At 37.1% G+C, this 18,640-nt stretch overlaps 2 protein-coding genes across 3 annotated transcripts; one reads left to right on the top strand and one right to left on the bottom strand.

Moving 5' to 3' along the window:
• Nucleotides 1–594: 594 nt before the first annotated feature.
• Nucleotides 595–6,266, top strand: LOC103711949 (uncharacterized). Of its 2 annotated transcripts, XM_089928514.1 has the most exons (7): nt 595–751; nt 1,005–1,046; nt 3,473–3,543; nt 4,743–4,792; nt 5,442–5,587; nt 5,666–5,844; nt 5,880–6,266. In XM_089928514.1, exons 2-7 carry the CDS (start codon nt 1,027–1,029, stop codon nt 5,900–5,902), a joined length of 489 nt encoding a protein of 162 aa, XP_089784640.1. In that variant the 5' UTR covers nt 595–751; nt 1,005–1,026; the 3' UTR covers nt 5,903–6,266. The 2 variants fall into 2 exon arrangements, with proteins under 2 accessions (XP_089784640.1, XP_008796505.3); XM_008798283.6 differs by having other exon boundaries at nt 5,666–6,266.
• A 1,069-nt stretch (nt 6,267–7,335) lies between these two features.
• Nucleotides 7,336–18,403, bottom strand: LOC103711950 (ADP-ribosylation factor 2-like). Its single transcript, XM_008798285.6, has 5 exons — nt 18,040–18,403; nt 13,294–13,364; nt 9,472–9,591; nt 8,688–8,806; nt 7,336–7,642 (listed from the first exon to the last, which is right to left on the bottom strand). Exons 1-5 carry the CDS (start codon nt 18,185–18,187, stop codon nt 7,552–7,554), a joined length of 549 nt encoding a protein of 182 aa, XP_008796507.3. The 5' UTR covers nt 18,188–18,403; the 3' UTR covers nt 7,336–7,551.
• Between the last annotated feature and the right edge of the window lie 237 nt (nt 18,404–18,640).

Genomic DNA, 18,640 nt, shown 5'->3' with positions numbered 1-18,640 from the left:
TATGGGTAGACAAGTTTTACTTATACCTTCCTCATCCGCGGAGGAGCCCCACTAACATGACAGCCCCTTCCACGTATGTGTACATCACACCAATACCACCTAAGTACCAGCAGACCAGATGCCCCTCCTTCGGTAGTCTCAAAACACCAGGGCAAGTCTGTGTTCATATTGACTACGGACAATTGGCTAAACTTGGTTGCTAGTTTGAACAGATATCTATAATGGTATGAAAACCATTATTTTCAAATAATAGCATTATAACCATTGTAATGGTTTAAGCCACCCTCCATTATGTTATTAAACTAAATAATATGGAGAATACAACGGTCATTATTTTCCATTGTTTCTAGTTATAAGGGACCATTATAACATAAATAATGGTCATTATTTCCACTTATAACTTTTTTTAACAAAACTATATTTTTTACAAGATTTCTTCCCTCAAAATTTTCTAATTGTATGGTCTAAAAAATATATTATTTTATCATTTTGCTCTGGGTGAATTTAGACCCGAACAAAAAAATAAGCCCGGCCCGTTAAGTCGGGCTGGGCAAATCTCATGTCCAACCAAGCTTCAGACTGGGCCCGAACCTAGGCCAGGCCCAGAACCGGCCCGAAAATTAAGAATATATAAATATGAAAAATATTTTCTCCACAATTCCTTTCTCCGTTGGCTTTTGCCCTACAAGAAGCAAGTCCGCCTTCTCTCCATCGCCGGACCGCCGCCGAACCACCTATACCACCGCCTCAGGTACCCTCTCTCCCTCTCTCTCGCTCTCTCCCTTCCTCCTTTCCCCCTTCTCTCTCTTTCTCTTTCTCGTACCGGATCACCATTGTTCCCTTGCGGTCGAGGTTGGGGGCAAATAATCCCATGGCCATATAACAAATTTGTCAACCATGTGACTGTGGGACTAATCTCGGATTAACCAATGCAAAGTTCTTCCTTTCCGTTTGTCAAAATCTGTAGGCATCTCTCATAATGAAAACCCTTTTTTTTTTTTCAGCGCTCGCAAGGTGTTGGTTCCAATGGGATTGACTGGTTTAAGGTGAGTTCTTGTTGCTTCAGTCTATGCTCCGGTGTTGCTGAGTTGATGAAGCACTGTATGTATTGTAGTCTACAAATTCCTTGATCTTAGTTCGTGTTTATGCTCTCCTAGCTATCGTGTATTTAGCATTCTCATCGAATGTCTATTGAAATTTCATTTAGAAGAATGGTTAGTGCTAAATTAATGAGGGTACTTAGCTGTTATGATGTCATTGTATATACGTACTATGGAAACTATTCATGTTGTTCTAAAACGTGGTCACCTGGATGACCTGCTTAGGCTCGTACCTTACTGTTTTGCATTATGTTTTAGGCATGGAGGATGAGATCGATTTATGAATTAGCATTGGATGCTGCCCGTTCGTTACTTACCTTTGACTTACTCCACCTTCTTTGATATGCTTCATACATTGAATTATTAACTATTGCTTTAGGTTTCTTCTTAAATTTATTAGTTTGTTTTGATACCAGATGCTCAGGTAACATAGGCTTGGGCTTTTCCTCTGGTCATGTTTTCTCTTAGTTACAATACTATCTTAGTAAACTTGTTGCCATGCAAGTTTATTAACCATAATAGATGGAACAATCAGATCTGAGTGTTTGTGCTGCATGACTTGAAGTGATGCTTACCCGAAAAAAGGACCCAAGAAATATTTTATCAATAATAGTCCAGTGAAAACTGATGAGAAGGTAACTAAAAGGTGCTGGGATGAAGAAGGGTACAATGTTGTACAACGCAGGATAAATTGCAGCTGCAGGAGATCTCTGAAATCACTATAATAAAATATTTGCTGTTTAAAGGTTAAAAGTAAGTAGAGTATCACCTATTCATTTCTAAGCTAAGACGTTATATCCAAGGTCTGCCGAACTGGGCCGAACCATTCGGTTCCGACAGTACCGAACCGACTCGGTGCGAAACCTGGTCGGTTTGTCATTCATATGCGGTTCCGGCCTCTATCGTTCGGAACCGATATTGGACCGGCCAGAACCGTTCCTTTACCGCCAGGTTCGGTGCTGATTTGGTGCGAACCGGCACCAACCAACCCGGTTTCGAACTAGGTTAAGTATAGACCATCTGCCACTGCCCTATTGGTTTGGTTCAGTATCGAACCAGTACCAAACTGTATCGAACGTCGACTGGTATATATCCCGGTACCGGTTCAGTGGTCCTTGGTTGTATCAGATCCTTAAGCCAACTTTTTGGAGAACACTTTCCAGAGTTGATAGAGATCACCTAAAGTGACTACAGATCCAAAGGTGAAAAACGTTTTGTACCTGTCGCGGTAACAACTAGCTGGATGATTAAATGTACTAATAAGCTGAAATGTATTAACATGTTTTTCTAAAAGAGAAATAATAGGTTCAAGTTAGAAATAAACTGAAACAGTATCATTTATTAACATGAAGCAGTATCATTTATTACTTCAAAATTTGATCGTTAAATTACTTGGACATTTTGTGTGCATCTATGGAGGTTCCTAAAAGAATCATAAAGGCAAAACTATGAAACTAAAACAGTTTTAGCAATCCTATGTGTTAATTGAACAGATTTACATAAGAATGGCTTAAAATGTTGACAAGACTTCACGTCATAGTTTAGTTTTCTATAAATATTGTAAACTGGTTTAAGCATCTATAGTGCCGTAACTAGGAATTATGAAAAATGATTGTTGTGAGGCTTGGAGCTAGCTTTCCAACAAATGGATGCAAATCAATATGCATCATCTATGCCCTCAGGAATGGAACTGGTCCATAACATGAAAAGAATTGGAAACTCATTTGCACCAGTTGCTTCCCTGGAATGAAGTCCGCCTTCAAGCTTATCTTGTAATCAATAAACCATAAAAGAATAGTGCAATTTGCATTTGGTTAAACTGGATAATTTTGATGTGCCCTACACTTGCACTAGATAAATAGCAGATAAGTTATGGTGCATGACCTTCTCATTCACATAATGTTTTTGATGATCTTGCATCCCTGACAACCTAAAATAGAATTCACTCCTTGCTTTGTCATAGTTTCATGTGATTATCATAAATGTTATTATTCTTTTGATTTCTTTTAAGTTCTTTATGAACTCCTTGGAGACTGAGATTCTCATTACACATAGTTTCATAGTCACATAATACACATATAACTCCAGAAATCCTTGATTTTAGTCCCATCTCCAGAGAAGTAATCCTTCTCCATTTAAATTAGTACCCTACAATTTGTGTCCCTAAAACAATCCCTTACATATTGATCCGTTCAAACAACAGCATTTATGTATTTTTCCTTATTACATAATGATGCCTTGTTTATTTATTAACATCTTATGACTTACCAAGGTTCACTTATTGAAAAAAATTAGTTGCAAAGTTAATCCTGCATATTGCAGATATCCTTTGTTTAATGTCTATTTTGTTTATTGTGGATTTGCTTTTTCAGGCCTGATTCTGAAGGGAAAGAATCCAAAAGCTTCAAGCGCAAAGTTGAAAAGAAACTTAAGTTTTATGCAAGTAAGTTTGCTTTTTCATGTGCCCTTCTTATGGAACAGATTGCTAAGCTATATTGTAATTTTTGTTCGCTGAAAGAAAAAGCATGGTAAATTGGTTGGACCAAGGAAAGGACATATGAAGTAGGTAAATTTGGAAACTATGTGATATTCAAATTCTTGGGCATCTCAATGTTCCATGGCCTAACTTCAAAACATAGGAATTTCTTTTTCTTATGCCTTAATAATTTCTTTGACACCTTGTCTTCTATGTTGGTACCGAGCTTTTTGTTAAAGCTTTTCATCTTAAGTCCCTTTGCAAAGTTGGACCTGCTTTATGGTTTAAATCACCTATGTTTGGACATTTAACAAGGTGAAATTATCACAACAATTACTTTGAGGCGATTCCATATGGTTGGACCATGCTTTCAAAAATTTGAAAATTAAATGGATCACATTTTGTGCCTAATACTTTTTAACCATTATTTATGATATTCTGAGATGAGTTATATAGACATCCTTGGGGTTGGTGATCATTGGACCATGCATAGTATAGATTAGTCCATTCTCATGCATCATTGACTGAGTTTGGCTATTTGGGGCATCAAATATAAACCATTCAACATGTTTTCCAGTTGACATCATGTGGATAACTAATATGGGAGTAGAGTAATTTGTTTAATATTGGTAATAACACTAAATCTTTATACTTTCATGTACATTTCATAATTGCATATATTGTACTTCTCTCCTTTCATGTACATTTATGTTTATACTCGAAACACTGGTTTAAGCTCTATTTCATGCCATCACGAAATTTCCTGGTTTGTGGTTGGTATGGTATGGTACCGACCAAACCACGCGGTTCAATTTGGTACAGCAACCCTAGTATTATGAACTATAAATTCATGAATAATATTATTTTCCTACTTTATTGGACAACAAAAAGTGGAATTGTATATAAACTATATTGGTGGAGTTTTCTCAATGCTTAGTTTTTTTGTCTTTGTAATCCTTGCTCTTTGGTTTTGGTTAGTATTTTTTGTTTTATTTTCTTTCTTCGTCTTTTGCATCATTTTGATGGTTGCTTTTCTGTAAAAATATTATAGAATTATGAGGGTTGTTTTACTTTGATCTATTGCGGATATGCAATGCAATATCCATGATTTTTTTCCTTTATTTTTTTTCCTCATATCTGACTACTCCTCTTATCTGAACTTTCAGAAGTTAGAAATGCTGTAGTTGCTTTAGGTGCTAAAAAGGCAATCAGCAAGGTAATATTACTTTTCCTTCTTGATTCTTGTTACTTTATATATTTAATTTATTCTGAGTTTTTTGCGTCTCTAATAATGTTCGAGGTATCTAACTTTTTGAGTTTAATCATTGTGGTGTTTGGAGTCATAAAATTTCAAAATTCGTTCAGCTGTGGTCACCATGCTTGCATCAGAGCTAATTTTGGTTACAATTTCATGCGGTCTTATTTCTGTTTCCGTTTTCCCATTTATTTTCAGCTGTGCTGACTTTTTATTATACCTTTTTTTGACTTTTTCTCGGTTACATAGACAACATATCATCCATAATTAGTTTTTATTTGATACCTTGATTTCTTTTCTTACTCTCACAGTGGGATTCAATTTTATATCATGTATATTCTAGGACCTTGTTATTCTGTTTACATCATCTTGATTTCCTGAAATGGCCACTCAAGTCAATTAAGCTGTACTTTGTGAGCTCTATATGTATTGAGGTGTTCGTGCTCTACTTAAGCACTAACTAAAATATCTGAAATCAAACTGTTTGCTTGTAAATGATGTGAGACAATGGGATGCAACTCATAACAATTCTATTATTCATGCATTGACATTTTTGTCTTTTTGAAACTTTTGTGAGTCAACTGGCAAATGAGGATGCTCATTTTTTCAGAAAAAGAGATTACGTAGCCGGCAGAAGAAGTTGAAGGCATATGATCTGTCAGCCCTTTCCGAGTATCTTCCAGATTTGAATGCCCCCAAGCAGCCTTCCAGAGAAACCAACTTAAAGATTAACTGCAAGACTAGGCAGAAGCTAGTGTAAGTATTCCTGAACTTGTGTTTCAAATTTCTCTCTCTCTTTTGCCTTTGGTAGATGATGCAGCTTTATGTTATCAGGCAAAGGGAAGGCGCACAGTTGAAAGCAGTCCTGAATGATCCTACATTTCAGATTGATCCACTCTCTGCGATTCATCAACATTTACAGAGAACTCAGCCTCCTTCAGCCAGTGACCAAGACAAAGGTTCAGGGAAAACCAAGAAGGCCAAGAAAAAGGGAGCAAAAAAGTCACCGTCAGGCCCTCGGTCTATGGATTTTTGACTGTGCAGTCAGGCCCTCGGTCTATGGATTTTTGACTGTGCAGTTAGCTCTCGGCACCTACCGACATCCATCGCCATCTTCAAGCTCACCTTCATAACCAGTGTTACCCATCTTGCACGGTTTTGCGACTTCTGAAATTGCTTTGTTTTTGTGGAAGCTGTACATGACTGAATGACGAGACCGGAAATTTTGATGGTTATGAAAGTTGTAGAATAGGTTTGAAGTACCGAGCGTTTTGTTTAAATTTGTCTAGCATATATGAGCTGGTACTGTATGAAAAATTTACATGTTTTGAGTCATCTTTCCTTTGGTGGAATAGAAGCAAGTGATGCACGATCTGATCCTTAAACGCTGTTGTCCTATGCAGTCCTACCTAATGGTTTAATTTTCTATTCTGTACCTACGTTCCAGCTTGATATTGGGGTAACATTTTCAGCTGAGTCTTTTCTTTTATTATCAGCATATGGAGTTATTGTTCTGGGCCTGCTCTCTTTTCGGAGTGATTGGAAGAAAGCCATTACTTTATGCTCAACAATGCATGTTGCTGCCCTTGGTATTCTGGAGTCCTGAATTTACCCACGAGTCCCATTTAACACATTTCTTTGCAAATTTACCTTGCTTGATTGAATCCTCTATGCGAGGGGAAGTGAATGTCACGATGCAAGAACGTAGAAGCATGGTATAGTTAAATGAAGAGACTTTAATTAGATGGCTTACAGCTTTCTTCTTCTCACCTTTTATTATGGACTAAATGCCCCATTTTATATCTGAATCTGAACCAAAACAGGAACCGAAATATTACCCAAGAATTCGCACCTGATAGATAGACTTCCTAACGATTATATTAAAATGACCTCTCCCCAGCCGTTGAGGCCCGTACGCTAAAGAAAGAACCAGATATGTTTCTAAGTTTTAATCCCAGCTCGGTTAATGTCAAGGCGCCTGTTTAACCAGATTCCGTGAAGCTTTCTGACACAAGAAAGGTAGAAGCCTGGTAGGGATCAGGAAGGCTGTTTATCTTTCAAAGGTATTTTTTTTTGAGACAAAATAGATTATAATTGAACATGAAATTGTTTATATGTCTGTACCTGGTCCACCTGGAATTCCAGCTTCAGGAACTATGGAGGTAAACTTACCATTTCAAACAAAATTAGTCGTCTCAGTACTGGACCCTATACCAGGCACAATATTAGTACAGTATGATATAAAGTTTTTTTGGCGTACTAAGTACGCCACCCATACCGGTACATTAGACCGGCACGGCATACCGTGATTTCAAGTATTGTCCATGAACAGCTGCCTGTCGCACCCATATGGTACATAGCACACAACGAATACCCACTAGTTTTCTGGGAACAGGTTCCTCTGCCCAATAAGCAGGGGGAAGAATAGCTGTTGTAAGTTATAAAACCTCCCATTCTGTTAACACTATCCTTTGTTATAATTATCCGTCCTATAAAGCTGCATGTACACTGATACACCTTTGTATTATAATCCATCACAAAGTTGCAGAATACCACACCACAAGGTAGCTTCATATACAAGCAACAGGAACAAAAATAAGCAAAAATAAGCTGTTCATGTTAAACAATATAGAAATTATCTTCACCCTTTTTATGGCCATAGGAAATCACAGTAGCAGGCAGTACAAACACTGGATCTGTCTAGTAATAGAAGAAATGGATTATCTTGTCTTATCAGATATATTACTTGACAGCCAATCAAGGCCTTCATAAAGTCCCTCCCCTGTGGTGGCGCAAGCACTCTGGATATACCTGTGCAAAGGAATCCCCATAAGCTCTAGTACATTTCCCAAACCAGAAATGCTTAAAAAGAAAATAAAAGGAACCAAATGGTAAGAGCTTTCAAGCATTCATTGTTAGTAGAATATAGATTGTAAGCGATGGTTCTAATTTCTGGTGTCACAGACACAATGGCCACTTTCACTCGTTGAAGTTGATAAGCAAATTTGCAAAGCCACCTTCTATCAGAAAACATAAGCGACCATATCAAGTTGTAGAATTAATTATAGTAGGCCATCAATTTTCTTTTCTTATATCATCAATTTTCTTCTCTTACATCAACTGCGCTGTATGACAGCCATCGTGAATGTTTAAATCTACCAGAAGGAAGATTCCTCTCATCATCAACCAATGAGCTCACACTGCATGAATTGATTAAAAGTTGTACTCAAGTGTAAACAGGGCAAAGTGAAGACAAATATGCAGTCAGAATAGGAAGAACAAACATCAGGAACAGGAATGGCTATGCAATTCTAATAACAAGGGCAAGGCTATATAACTATTGCTGTGGTTGAAAGAAATTGTTATCATTCTGAGCTAAATATTCAATCAACACTTACACATATTTCACATCAATTTGTGTAGAACAGGTATATAGTTGATAGAGCATGAATCTAATGTTGTAGGTCTTTTGGATAAGTATAGCATGAATATAATCAACAAGTATGTGCATATGCGACATTCAATGTAGCAATTACCCAGCATGTCACTGATGAACATTTCTTTATCCATGTGCACAACATGACACGCGTTTGTCATACTAATATATGGCTTTGTCACCATCTTTCCTGTCTGCTTTTTTTTTCACATTAAGAATTGAATTGGCATCCTTACCACACTATTTGGAAAACAGATACAACTGATGTATGTGTAATTGTTGTTTGTCATTTGTATGGCACCTTCCTTTCCAGAATGGGGGGTTTAATAAGTTTTGGGAAATTACAGAAAATAAGGTACTGATAAAGTAGCATATCTTGCAATATGACTAATTGAGTACAGAGTGGAAGCGGGAAGATACCAGCGGCGCTGGCGAAGTGCATGTAACCCAAGCTTATCAGTAATTTCAGATACACTCATTGCATTTGGAAGGTCTTGCTTATTGGCGAACACAAGCAATGTTGCACCTTGTAGTTCATCCTACAGCAAGGAAGAATCATGCCAGTTAGTTGCCTTGAGTAAGTTCACAATAAATCACCAAGCGAGCCTTTAATGATTACATAACCACATTTTGTACAGTATTTGCACTATATAGCACACCCTAGATGCACCATACTAAAGTACAACAAAGGTAAGATTTAGATTATTTCAGAATAACAGAATGCAAGTGGTGCACCCATATGGTGAACCTTGGTTTTAGATGTAATATCATCTCCATTTATTTATCTATCCAAACACTCCAGTTCTCTTTATTTTTAACTATTTTAGATTAAGTTTAACTCAGAATTTTGGATGAAGAGCCTCATAGGTTTCCAATACAATTCATGGAACTTTTCCTGATGATTTATGGTGTACCTTACTGCTAGCTATTGGATTTTAGTAACCTGCGTATGTTCTGGTACATTTGTTCTATGTTGATCTAGATGTCTCTGTCTAGTATCTATTTATATTCCTTAGATAAACGGATATAGTTCCATGCCAAATGCTTTTTATATGCGAGAAGTCTTTTACATCAACACTAACTATATTTATATCCACAGCATACCAATAGTAGTAAAGCAATCAAAAGAATGTGATTGTTTGATAAAAAGTTTGAGTTGATGAAGGTATAAATTTGTACCCAAACACTGAAGATAAGTACTGACCTCACCCAACATCCGATGTAGCTCATCTCTAGCTTCTAAAATCCGTTCTTTATCATTGCTGTCAACTACAAATATGAGTCCTTGGGTATTCTGAAAGTAATGCCTCCATAAAGGTCGAATCTATCCGATAAGTGTACCAAAAGACAGAGATTAGCAGCATGTTAAAGTGCAGCTATAATCATGAGAAATAAAAAGAAAAAAAAAGACAGAGCCATAGCTATTCACGGAATACATGTGAAAATTAATTTCAGACTAGCATAACTCTTGATATATAAAATTAAATACATGAAATATGGTATAAAATCAATAAAATTGGCATTATTGCATCACCAAAGGTACAATAAATTTGTTTTTTTCTTGAAAAAACAATCACTTTGGACTATGGCAAAATTGACCACTGATCAGTAATTGTTTGGAACAGTATTTTGTTTCATTAAATTATTATTACTATAACTGGGTGCACAATAATGTTAAATATCCAAAATCTAAATGTGTATTATTTTCTGATGTATTCTTGTGCTACCTGTTGGATTTTTATATGCTGTCTTTTTCCAAAAACATAATTCTAAAGGCAGTCTAATGCTAATGGGACTTAGCTCACTGGGAATACTTTTATTTTCAGTTTTACAAGGCCTCAGATTCAGTATTAATCTTTTGTTTTCTGTTTTAGCAAGTAATCTAATTAAGTCTTAAGGGTTTATGAGCCACGATGTGGCAACTTAAGTTATTAATGACACCACATACAACCTATGTAATTAGTTCCGGGGTCCCTTGGGATGGCCAACAAAGCAAAAGAGAAGAGAAGATGGATGCCCCTTCTCATTGGCATGGCCAACCTATGTAATGCTCCGATCATTACCAATAAGGCATTGGGATCAATATAACCCCTCCACCCCTCCCCCACTTTCTTAAGGCCAATATTGTATGAACACAATACTTTACATTGTTGTGCCAACACCAAAAGATATACAGTATATTGACACAATACATGCTATACCATTAAGGTACTGCTTTAACCATTGTCATGAATAATGAAGCTTACATAGGGAACTTATAAGCAAGGTTTGCAATACAGATTTTGGTACCAGTACTAGTACCATGTTGGTACAATGTCAGTATGGATTGGTTCAGTATACCGACACTCGATATGCCCCCATACCAAGTATCGGTTCGGTATTGTTATGGTATGATATGCCTGACACGAGACAGTACACACCAATATGGAGAACCTTGTTTATAAGGATTTAAGTATTCCTTTGGGGTTTGCACATGACTTCTAATGCCAATCTACGACTCAAATAGTAGTAGTGGAAAGTAAAATAAATAATGCTAGTAGAAAGTACTCAGCAAATCCACATTTAAGCAAATACAAGTAACTCCTGGATTTATATGCAGGTCAAGTAGGTGCAATGAATTAGACACTAGGAGAACCAATGTTAGATCTCAATCTAGACCTAACATAAACAAGGTTTCTACAAACTACTAGTGCAAGATCAACAAGAGAATTTTAACCATAGCATTTCCACATCAAGTCAATCCAGCAACAAACCATGAGATCATAGATTTATTTTGGCCTTGGTGCAGCTATAACCTACATTGCATTTCCTATCTTGAAAAGAATCGACTCTAATTAATGCATTGTTTGGTATTCTTCAAAGTTGCCTAGATTTAGTTACTGTGAATCCTTATTGGTAATGCTCGTCTTCTTTGACAATGGTCATTAATTGAGAACCTGATCACCATAATTGGGTCATAAAGACTCTTTTAACCTATGGCCAATGCTGCTTGGTCTCTCATGGAAACCAAAGATCTTAGAGACACACAAAGCAAACATTTACATAGAAGGCATTAAAGTTAGGTCGAACTTCATGTTTTCAAATAGCACCGATGGAAAGGCCTTATATTCTAGACTTCTAGTCATATCAAAATTCAGAAATGATCTCCCCTTCCTCAGCCAAAGCTTATGTAAGGTTTCAAGATTCAAGTGGATACAAACCATGACCGAATTGCCTTCCTTGAAAAGCACTTTCTTTTGGCTATGATTGGGACACTACTAGTACAAAACATGCCCATTTGATGATTTTCTACACCTTTGCATGGATGTCTCTAATATGTTGGGAAAAGGATCCTCCCTCGTTAGTAGCTTTAGCTTGGACTAACAATGTTCATAGGTAAATGGGTATGCATGGTGAAGATCCAAGAACGACCTTGAAATAACCAAATTGTAAGCAAATTCCACTTTAGAAAGGATTGAATCCATCCACCGTAATGGTCGGTCACAATAAATCTTAGCAAGTTGTCAAACTTAGATTTACAACCTCAACAAAGCCATTTATTTGAGGATAGATGCATTAGAGATGAACTTTGGTCCCTTTTTTGGCCTATAGATCTTCTAGAACTACTTACAAATCTTATATGTTGGTCTAGAACAGCTAGTTGAGAAATAACAAATGCCATATGTGCAGTTAATTAACAAAAATCTTTGTAATCTAGGATGCATTGGAAGCCTTTTGCCAAGAAATGAAGAAAGCCATGTGATGAAATTGGCTAACCACAAACCTAGATATCATTTCTCATTCTAATTCTAGGTCATTTTAGAAAGAAACCACAATAATCTCATTTTAGGACATTTTTGGTCCCTAACTACAATAAAGATTGCTATGATCTTCTAAAGTAGATAAATCTAGCAAGTTTTAATAGCTTGAGTAATGTCATGCTGCATTGCCTTCCTATAGAATCATTTTTTAAAAAAAGAGCGAAGCTCTTTTCTCGACTGACATGTCCTACCATTACCTTAGCTTGCAGCTTACGGATAAGAAAGCCCTAATGATAAATTTAAGGTGCAAAAGCCTCTTAGCATTGAAATACCAATTTTACAAAAGGCACCTTAGTTATTTCTACCTTCTCTAACTCAGAGTGCTTTGCAAATACTACTAAAGGCTTCACTGTCTCCATATTATGCCTTAGTTTAATCAAAGCCTACAATTTGGGCGGTCATGGCAGAGAGCAAACAAGCATCATAGCTCCACCTTGTTTTTGATTTTGACCTTGTGTTTTAGGCGATAGGTAAATTCTTGGAGAGATTACTCCCCTTAGCCCGCCAAGAGTTGAGCTTCTTCAATTAGTTTAGATATTTTACAGCCTTATGATCTATGCAAAGAATAAGCTCCACATGTATTTGATAGTGCTTTTGATGCTTCATTTGAAAATGCCTTCAACATCTAAACAAATAAATCTTATTTAAAACATTTAATAGTCAGTGTCGCAATGGTGCTAAAGCCCCATAAATGATGATAAAGTTTTCCAATCTTTTGCAACTTCCTTTGGTGCAACTAGAAGCTAGTGTAGGGTCCAACTAATCCTATTTATCTTCTTCAATGTCACTTTCATATGTTCTCATGGTGGCTTCTTCATCCATGGCTTCATATAATTTGTCCTTGTTACAGTAGTTGACACCAGGGACCTATAGGCAAAGTGTCCCCTTTCCTTGCAACAAAAGCACTATATTTGATTCTTGTTGGACCGGGAATAAAATCGTTAGTCATGTTTATGTTCCTCCTATAAGTGCAAGTGGGAAGAGCAGTAGGCTTTGCAGAAGGTTGGGTTTTGTATACATGTCTTGAGGAAACATTAGTATAATATTCTTCCTCAGCTTAAAAACCTAAAGCTATAAATGCAAGAAATGTCTTTAAAATGCATCGTTCTAATATTAACTTTATTTTGCTCAAGTCTAGAAGCATATCCAATCAGATATGTAAAAGACAACAAGTCATGTAGAAAGGATTTTAGAAGCATCAATATCTGATAGCTCAAAAACAATACCTTATCTTGGCCCCCAACATCCCACACAGTGAAGCTGACATTCTTGTATTCCACAGTCTCCACATTAAAACCTATGTAGTGGAAGAAATTGTAAATAGAACAAAAAAAATTATGCAATTTCATTAATGACCTCAAATAGAGACTAGGTCGACAATGAACAACTAGACAAAAAGAAAACACTTAATCCATGTCTACATGGTAACTCACCTATATTAAAAGCAACCTCTCATCAGAGTAAAATTTTACAAGATCAAGACACAAATTAATAAAAATGATTCAAATTATCCAATTGCATATTAAATGAAAACATCAACTATTAGTATGAATTATTATCCCAAAAATGACAAGTTTACAAATATAAACTGAAAGTACATAAGGGACTAAATAAAATAAACTACTATGAATCACCTTTAAGTTCCTTATGGAAATAACCCAACTTACTATTACTATGTTAGGAACAAATTAATTCCTTGATACATCAGAAATTAGGAACACCCAATGCAATACTTTGCTGGCTTCCTTTACATGGCACTATCTTAGCTGGTGTGCCCGCCACAAGATTAGTTGTATGGGTTTGGAAGTAATGAGTGTCATAAAATTGCAATTTTAATATGTTGCACAGTAAGCTTGTTTAAATTGCAGATAATCTTATACATTTCAAGATTTTTTCTATTGCATTATTGTATGATTACTAATGCTCACGTTATTTAGTTAAGCACCTAAAAGAATGTGCCAATTTGTGTATAATATATATGTAATGAATATATGCATACATCAAGGATTTAGTGATCAATGTATGGATATATGTTGGTCATTGGACGATATAGTACATACCTTAATATGGATCCTAGTTTTGAGTCTTGCAAGTGGGAAACATATGCATGAAAATTTATCTAGTAATTCTCTTGGTGCTAGTTTGGTAGCAATATATTAAGTGATATTACATTGTCATTCCAATAGAAACATGCCACAAATTATCTGTATCTCAATAAATTTGTTAACCACCATAAAAAAAAATATCCGGTCCTCTGAATGCATCATGTTCATCTTATTTTGCATGCTTCCAGAAGTCAAGTTTCATGTGAGGACATATCGTTGCATTATGCATCAGTTTTTTTTTATGCATATTAATTTTAACATGAAACAAATGTTGAATTTGATCTCAAGAGTTGTGAAAGAAACATGTGAATACAAAGTATAACACATTCATCTATGATCATGATGGGTCTCAAGTAACAATGTTTTCATGAGCATGAGGTGACAGGAACTTACCAAAATTGCAGTGCTATGCCACTATATATAGCCCTGGTCTTTTACAAATTACCTAATTCTAGAGAATACGAAAAGGATCTGGCAGTATCATTATTTGTGGAGTATAATGTTTTAGAAATATATTATTTTGCTTCCACCAACAAAAAGGAAATAGATCATTTTAGGTAAATCTTAATGGACGTGGGAAGCATGATATCATTAACATAATATTGTACAAAAACATGACTTAAAAGATTACGAGTTCCGAAGGTATATCAATTTATGCTATTCAGGTCATAATATTTTCGCCAAATTGGTTTTAACGTGGAATGTCAACATAATGATGGGACATGTAATCATGCTCGATGCTAAAATACTCAAAAATGGAATGCAACCCAGGTTCATAACTTAGAGAACTCATGGGTATATACGGGGAAAAGAAAAAGAGAAACAATAAGCCGAGTAGAATATACGAAGGTTATCAGGATTAAGGACTACGATCAACAGTAGTGAGACGGAAAACCCTACAATACAAATGAATTAAATGAAGAAATAAGAAGAAATCCGTACCTCTGCCACCGGATTCCGGCTCTCAGATCCATATAAGATGTTAAAAAGTAGGGAACATAGGGTTTTTTTTCCTGAGGACTAGGCTTGTTGGAATCTCTCTGCGGGAGAATCGAAGGTAACAAGAAAAATGGAGGAAAAATAAGAAGAGGGCAGGGGACTACGGGAAGGAAGAGGACACAGTCATGGCGGAGAAATCTCAACCGATCCGACCCGACCCGGACCCCGACTCGACCCGACTTGGATATGGAATCAAAGCCAAACATGAGAAAACTTTTGGGTCGGATATCATTTGATGTTGTCATGCCCAGCCCTATATACATACATACATACATACATACATACATACATACATATATATATATACACACATATATATATACACACACACACACATATATATATATATATATATATATACACACACACACACACACACACACACACACACACACACACACACACACACACACACACACACACACACACACACACACACACACACACATATATATATATATATATATATATATACACACACACATATATATATATATACACACATATATATATATATATATATATGTGTGTGTGTGTGTGTGTAACAGAAATATATGCGTATCTAGATACATGGATATATGTATGCATATATAATATTAGTTTTGGTTATATTTTTCTGAATTGGAAAGCAAAACCTAGTGATATGCTGGAACATGTTTAAGTATTTATGTACTTTTTTTTTTTTTTTTTTTTTGGGTGAACCGGCTTCTTACCACATACGACGATGAGAGAGCCCAGAACTATCGCAAAGTAAAACATGATCTAATGCCTGCAACACATGATTGGAGGGACCCCAAAATGTAAAACCAGAATGGTGGGCTGCATAGGAGGCGACCCAGTTCGCAGCCCTGTTCGCCTCGCGAAACACATGCGAAACCCGAAGTAAATCTAACTCCTCCCCCATGCTCTAAAAGTTCCGGAGTAATGGGTGCAAGTCCGACCTGGCCTGGTGGCAACGAATCCAGTCCACCACTGTAGTCGAGTCACCCTCTAGAAGAATCCGTCGGGCACCCAGGTGTACTCTAGCATATCCAAGACCCTCCCATACCGCGTGCAACTCCGCCACATAGATGGATCCATCAAATGTGCGCTGGCCTCCAGCCACAATCAGTCTAGAGTCATGGTCTCTAATCACAAAGCCCGTGCCACATTTGCTACCGCCCTCCGCTACGCTGCCATCGAAATTCACCTTGAGAGAACCGGGAGGTGGAGGCTCCCAGGACACCAATGGTATCATCGCATACCTATGCGGGGGAGAAGCAAAGAGGAGCCCCAAGTATTCCTGTCACCTCCAGATGAAAAGTCAGTAGCAGCGCTCACTAGCTCGGCTGCATCTGCAAAAGCTCTAGCAACCACCGATCTCGGATAAAATCCTCTGCCCTCAAATATCCTCACGTTTCTGTCTAACCAGATGTGATATGCCACATAAGCCCATACTACTCCCCTATCTGCCGCGTCGAATCTCCGAGCTGAGTCCCTTAACTGACTCAAAAAGGCTTCAGTAGAGATAAAAGACTGCCGGCGGGTCGCTACGAGGCCCCATACCTGATGCGCCTGTGGGCATGTAAATAGAACGTGACCGGTGGTCTCCTCCTCCCTCGGTCATCCCTCGTAGTCAGCTGGTATCGGAACCCCCCTCCTCGCCAAGATTCCTCTGGTAGGTAGAATGCCCCATATCACCCGCCACAGAAATAGAGCAACACATATTATCATAGATTATTTTTAAACAAAATGTATCGGTTCAATTTTTAATAGATTATTTTATATAGTTAACTATTATCATATTAGATATTTTATTGATAAACTTCTCAAAATATGATTATTTTTAGTTTGATTAACTATTCAAGATATAATATTTGATACCCAATGAGTACCCGAGACTAGCTCCGCATGACGGATACCTATTAGACGTTTTGAAAACCTTGAAGAAATAATTACACGACCTCTATATTTTGTTTGCGATGTGTCATGTGTCGTGCAAACTTAATCACGGGTCACTATGGATGCTATGCCCCAAATTTTATATAGAAATTTATATAGAAAACTTACAGGATGAAAACATGTAGTGATGCGTAATTAATCATAGCTCCCTTGTTGTATGTCTTTTTTCAGCCTACTCAAGTCCAAACCGTTGGTATACTTAATTTATATATTTCAGTTCATATTTCAAGAAATCGTTTAGTGTTTGCAAAACTATTCTATTGTTGATTTTTTTTAAAAAAAATTTGATATATGCTGTTGGAATATTGTGAAGCATATAAAATAAAAAATAAGAAAAGCAGCAGCATGCCACAAAAGCATAATATAACAGACTGCCATCTTAACATTAAAATGTAAGCAAGCTCTGGTCGGTGCACAATCCATGTTCCACATCTATCTAACCCACCAACAGTATTACATTTTTCAGGAACCAAACAACTGTAGACATCCACAAAATCATGAAGTTGTATGTCTAACAGTATTGTTGCTCCACGAGGATGTTCATCAATTGCACAAAGAAAAGCCACACCACCACTAAAAAAAATCAGATCGAAGAGGAGGCTTATTTGTGGATGAGCGAGTCATCACTTGTATCTTGTTTTCAATCCATGGAGCAACACTTAGGTTGATGTTCGTCTTGTCCTTATGGCATCAATCATCAATATGAGAAACTGTAAAATTAGGTTCGACGCTAACTCCTCCATGGAAAAAATGATAACTACTAAGAACTTCAGAAAACCAAAATTGTGAAGTGTGCATGGACTGAACGTACACAAGTCCAAACCATCCATGGTTGCTCGATCTTCAAGTCGATATATAGAGAAAAATACCACCACTTCAAATAAATAGCAAGGTGGCGATCAGATTGGAGAACGTCCTTTTACATACCAATAGTTGGGATGGTGGTGATGACCTCTCCGAGCTTCAGCTTATACAAAATTGTGGTCTTCCCGGCAGCATCAAGGCCCACCATCAGTATCCTCATCTCCCGCTTCGCAAACAGCATCCTCACCATCCTCGAGATCGCCAGACCCATCGCAGCAGCAGAAGGATGGAACTGTAAGCTGAATCCGGGAGAGCTCAGACCAACTCTAGGACGGCTGGGCGAGTGAGACGAGGAAATACCAACAATATGAGCCTCACGAGAGGTGTGTGGCGTGAAGACGGGGTATAGGATTCTGATGACGAGATAGAATAAAGGTGGAATTGATGCCAAGTACTTTATTCTTGCTGCAGCTCTTGGAGGACCGCAAGGATCCTGTTTGGATTGAGAGCACTGAAGAGAAAAAAAGAAGAGAATGAATACAAATACCCCATTCGGTTGGCAGAGAGAAGAAGAGAAATCCATTTTCTCTTGTTCCCTTCTTTTCTCTTTTTGTTCCAAATTCTTTCTTTTCTCTTCACTTCTCAAGGCTCGAGATTCTCTTCTTTTCCTTTTTATTCCCTTATCTCGTTTTCATTCATTTCTTTTCTCTTCTTCTCTGCAGCA

The sequence above is a fragment of the Phoenix dactylifera genome, chromosome 18, assembly GCF_051530095.1.
Source record: "Phoenix dactylifera cultivar Ajwa chromosome 18, Ajwa_hap1_PhDact_Kaust_v1.1, whole genome shotgun sequence".
Classification (NCBI taxonomy): domain Eukaryota; kingdom Viridiplantae; phylum Streptophyta; class Magnoliopsida; order Arecales; family Arecaceae; genus Phoenix; species Phoenix dactylifera.
This window is presented reverse-complemented; position numbering and strand designations above follow the sequence as displayed.

What these genes read in the sequence shown, in the direction of transcription:
- LOC103711950 (XM_008798285.6), bottom strand. Translation starts at nt 18,187, where the DNA reads ATGGGTCTGGCGATCTCGAGGATGGTGAGGATGCTGTTTGCGAAGCGG. An exon ending in ATGTTGGGGGCCAAGATAAG is followed by an intron (nt 9,592 to 13,293) that starts GTATTGTTTTTG and finishes CTTATCGGATAG; the next exon opens with ATTCGACCTTTATGGAGGCA. An exon ending in GCACTTCGCCAGCGCCGCTG is followed by an intron (nt 7,643 to 8,687) that starts GTATCTTCCCGC and finishes TCCTTTGCACAG; the next exon opens with GTATATCCAGAGTGCTTGCG.
- LOC103711949 (XM_089928514.1), top strand. Translation starts at nt 1,027, where the DNA reads ATGGGATTGACTGGTTTAAG. An exon ending in CTAAAAAGGCAATCAGCAAG is followed by an intron (nt 4,793 to 5,441) that starts GTAATATTACTT and finishes TCATTTTTTCAG; the next exon opens with AAAAAGAGATTACGTAGCCG. An exon ending in AAGACTAGGCAGAAGCTAGT is followed by an intron (nt 5,588 to 5,665) that starts GTAAGTATTCCT and finishes TTATGTTATCAG; the next exon opens with GCAAAGGGAAGGCGCACAGT.